Raw genomic sequence first — 4,420 nt, 5'->3', positions numbered from 1 at the left:
CCCCACAATCGCGGTGGGGCCTCGAAACATGCAGCTGCGTGCTTCAAGCTCGCCCGGCTGCAACGAGCAGCCTGGCGGCATGCCTCGTCCGCCGCGCTTTCTCAATCAGCAGCTGCAAGCCGTATGACATTCTTGGTTGTACATGCAACGCCATGCAACCGCCTGCAGGCGGCCGGTTACGTGGTTATGGCGCACCCCGGCGCCGCGGCGTCCGCCAGCCGCCCCCTCCCGCCCGCCCCCGAGTACGCGCCCCTCCGGCTTCCAGGCATGGCGGTCGCGGGGGCCTGGCACGGCGTCCTGGACGCCGGGTTGGTGGCGCGGCTGCGGCGTGGGGGGCAGAAGGTCATAGCTTGGACGCTGGAGGACCCTGGGGACCTAGGGAGAGTGCTAGATCTGGGTGCGTCGGCGTCCGGAATGGGAGGCGGATGCCTGGGCGGCACCTGGGCACGGCTGCAGTGCGTGGCAGCTCGGCGGCTGCACAGCGTGCGAGTGCCAGGCCCGTGTGTGCAGGTGAATGCGAAGTAAGGGCCTGCACATAGATTGGCTACGTGCGTGCAACACTGTTTACAGTGCGCTGCGTGCTTGAGCCAACCCTCATGCCTTACCGCACCCGACACTCTTGCCTTAATGCCGTACGTGCAGGCGTGGATGGCGTCGTGGTGAATGACCCGGCGGCAGCAGGCAAGGCCGTGGCAAAACGAGTGCAGGCGTGTATGCGGGCCCGCCTGCTCTGGTGACGCCGCCGCGCGCCAAACGCCTGCCGTGGAGGCCACCGTCAGCCCATCGACGTGCTCGCTGGCAATGATCATCATACGTCGAAGCTCCACCACAAAGGTGAGGCCCTTGCAAAAGCTGGGGTTGCAGTGGCGAAGCAGGAGTCAAAGGTCAAATGAAGCTGGTCACCCAAATTGAGCGTTTCGCGTGTGATGTATGACCGAGAATATAAGCTGGCTGTATTTTTTGAACCTCAACTTGTTCCTACTTTCGTCTCGTCGGCTGCAGCGTCACTGGAACAGTGGCGTTGGGTATTCCTGCGACCTCAGCGTTTTACGTAGGCTGACGTTCAGGTACAGGCGCTTGTTTTGCCAGTGCTAGACATACTGTCGATTCGTGTAGGCAGCAGGTCAAAGCGTGCAGCAGCAGCATCACCAGAAGCAGCAGCAAGAGCACAGCACCAGTGCAGTTGCTGCAGCAGTGGAAATCTACCAGGATCGACGGGGCAGCGGCAATATAGCTTTTATAATTTAGTACCGATCCATCAGACTAGCCCTGCTAAGCTGCACGGCGGGCAGCGCGGAACAGTCGTGGTGTAGCAACCGTTGCAGTGCATGATCGTCGTGCACGTGGCCCACGGTTGTACAAGTGAGCTGCACAAGTCCGTACAATGCACTCTCGTCCCCGCTGCGGTTCGTTGCCCCTCCGGTGCATCGGCAGTGCTTCAGTGCCGGTCAAGCGCTTCAAACTTCGCCGCTGTGTGTTACCTGCCGCCCGACCGCGGCAGAAACGGCAGCGACGACGACGCACCCCGCAATGCATCACACCCAAACCAACCAAACGCGCTCTGACGCCGCCCGCAGGAGGCGTGCCGGAGCGGGCGGCGGCGCGAGAAGGGGCGGGCGCAAGGGCAGGGGCAGCAGCGGGCGGCCCTGGCGAATGCCGCACTTCATCTGCCGCTGGCCCTGCGGGGACGTGCTGCTCGCCAGCGTTGACAGCAGAGAGGACCTTGATGCGATCCTGCAGGTGCGCGCCGCTGCCTGGGCTCAGGATGACCGGCAGCCGTGACTGTCACGACTGATTCGCGGGCGTGCAAGACCCTACATGGCATGAATCCTTCGCCGGCTGAATCCAGGCAGCCATGAGCACGCAGCGGCTCCCTTAAAATGCTGCAAGCGCTGGACCCCCGCCCATCCCGCCGACCGCGCGGCCGCGGCCGCGGCCGTGGCGTCGCCGTCGTGCGGCTGACGTCACCCGGCGTCACCGCGCCCGATGGCCCGCGCAGGAGCGCTCCGAGCCGGGCGTATGCAAGGTCGCGCGGTACCACGGCCCCCTTGTACTGGAGCTGAAGCCGCTGGTCCCTCTAGTGTTCCGCGGCAGCGCCGCCGCGTTCAAGCTGGACCCGCCCTCCCCCGCCTTTGCCCCCGCGTGGCCGCGGCGCGCGCGCGGCGGGGACGTGCGCGTAGTGGCGGCCGACGGCGCGTCGGAGGCGGCGCACAGGGTGGTGCTGCAGTGCCGGCTGCCGGCGCTGCAGAAGGCCAGCTGGGGGGCGGACGTGGACGAGGTGCGTCCGTGGGGGTCTTCGCACCGCACCTCCCTGCCCCGCGCGCGCGAATGCACCTTATGCGCAGCGGGGGTCGCGCACGCGGCAGCCGCGCTCGCAAAGGAGCGGTGTGCGGCTGGCCGGCGGTGCTTGCCTGCGCTCGTTTGCCGCTCTGAGCATCGGGCTGTGAATTTTAAGGCACGGTTTGAGGTTCATGCAATCGCCGCCACGACACCCTCTGCTCAAAACCGACACCAACAGGTTTCTGCCACCCCCTAATCACACACACAAGCACACACACACACACACACACACACACACACACACACACACACACACACACGCATGTGCGCATCTTGCCCAGGTGCGCATCGACGCCCTGGCCGACGGCCCGACCCTCTCGTCGTTCCTCGAGTTCCTCTACAACGACGACCTGGCCCCCTCCCAGATCACCCACGCGCTGCACGTCGCCGCGCTGCGCTGCCACGTGCCGCGCCTCGCCGCCGTCTGCGAGCGGCGCTTCGCCGAGCAGCTAGAAGAGCAGATGGCGCAGTGGGGCGGCCTCGCGCCCACGGGGCAGGCGGCGGCGCTAGACAGCCTGCTCGAGTGGGCGCGGTACGCGGAGGCGCTCGCGCGGACGCAGCTGCTGGACCTTTGTGTGCACCTCGCGGCGCAGCGGCTGCCGGCGGCGCGCACCAGGTGCGCGGCACGAAGTGTGCGGCGGCACCCAGTGCTGCCGTCACCCGGCGGGGGCCCTGGCGACAGCGCCCACCGCGCGGCCCCCGCGGTCGCTGATTCGGCCGCAGCTCCGTACTTTGATGTGCTCCACTTGCCGTCCTGGCGCCCCTTGTCTGGCGCCGCGGCCCCGCCGATCCGTCCACCCACCTGGAAATGCGTCCGCCCCGCAGGCCATCGTGGCAGCAGCTGTCTGCAAAAACGCAGCGGCTGGTGGAGCTCGCGGCAGTGGCGACGTCGCCGCCGCTTGTGCACCGCTCCCTGGAGGCCGACGCACCGCCCGCGGGCGGGGCCGAGGCCGACGGTGGCGGTGGGGGCGTGGGCGGGGGCGGCGACGGCGGAGCGGCGGGCGGGCGGCAGCTGGCGGCGATGAGTATAGAGGCTGAGTCATACGCGCAGGCGGGGGGCCGGATGACGCAGGCGGAGTGGCAGGCGCTCCATACGTACCGGTGGGTGGGTGCGGGCCCTGCCACTTGTTCCAGGTCCAGGCTGGTCCGCGGAAGCTGCGCAGAAACTTCCATCCACGCCGGCGCTTTTGACGCGGGATCGGGCGCATGATTCGTCCGAGCCTTGGGGATGCCGACCGGGCCGCCGACCCCGCCCCGACCCTGCCGCCGCGCCCGTGTGCCTGCCTCCGGCCCCCCTCCGCAGGTCCGCGGTGGCCGAGGCGCAGACGTGCCCCCAGGCGAGCCCGCTGACCATCGCGCCGGCCGAGCTCAAGGCCTGCGGGCTGGCGGCGGAGCAGCAGCAGCGGTTCCCATTCGAAGTCAAGGCGCCGAGCCTCGCGCCGTTCAAACGGCTGATGGACAGCGTCTGCCGCTTCGCCTTTCCCTCGGTGCACGGCGCGCTGGGCGCGCTCAAGCAGGAGCGCGAGCGACGCGGGCGCGGGCGCGGCGGCGGCGACGGGGACGGCGAGGGGGATGGCGGCGACAGCGAGGAGGAAGACGACGGCGGCGTGGAGGCAGCGTTTGTGGGCGCGACGGAGGGGATCCGGATGGTGTTGAGCGGGCGGCTCGGGGCTCCGGCGGCACCGCCGCCGCCGGCTGCGGCGGAGGGCGCTGCGCAGCGCAGCACGAGCGACGGCAGCACCGAGACGGCGGCCCGACCGCTGCAGGCGGCTGCCGCCGCGGCAGCTGCACGCGCGCGCGTGGGGCGGCAGAGGATGGGGGGCGGCGTGGGGAGCTCCGAGGCGTCGAACTCGTCGGCGGCCGTCGTCGGGGACGGCGCGGCGCGGGGCGGCCATTCGCGGCAGCAGCGGAGGCGCCGCAGCAGCGGGGGCGGCAGCGACGGGGAGGAGCACCACTCCCCGCTGCGGCCGGCGCGGCAGCTCCAGCAGCAGGAGCAGCAGCAGCAGCAGCAAGACGGCGATGAGGACATGGAGGAGGAGGGGTGGGCGGCAGCGGCGGGCCCCGAGGCACTGCAGCGCGC

General features: G+C 69.5%; 1 protein-coding gene across 1 annotated transcript; it reads left to right on the top strand.

The window, feature by feature from the left end:
• Positions 1–801: 801 nt before the first annotated feature.
• MNEG_13037 (hypothetical protein) lies at positions 802–3,076 on the top strand (the record flags this gene model as incomplete). The annotated part of the gene is made up of 4 exons (XM_014038491.1): positions 802–834; positions 2,000–2,278; positions 2,622–2,956; positions 3,064–3,076. The coding sequence occupies 4 exons, from the start codon at positions 802–804 to the stop codon at positions 3,074–3,076; spliced, it is 660 nt and encodes a 219-aa protein (XP_013893945.1).
• Between the last annotated feature and the right edge of the window lie 1,344 nt (positions 3,077–4,420).

The sequence above is a fragment of the Monoraphidium neglectum genome (assembly GCF_000611645.1).
Source record: "Monoraphidium neglectum strain SAG 48.87 unplaced genomic scaffold scaffold03587, whole genome shotgun sequence".
Classification (NCBI taxonomy): Eukaryota; Viridiplantae; Chlorophyta; class Chlorophyceae; order Sphaeropleales; family Selenastraceae; genus Monoraphidium; species Monoraphidium neglectum.
The sequence above is the reverse complement of the archived record's forward strand: the minus strand, read 5'-3'. Positions and strand labels throughout refer to the sequence as shown.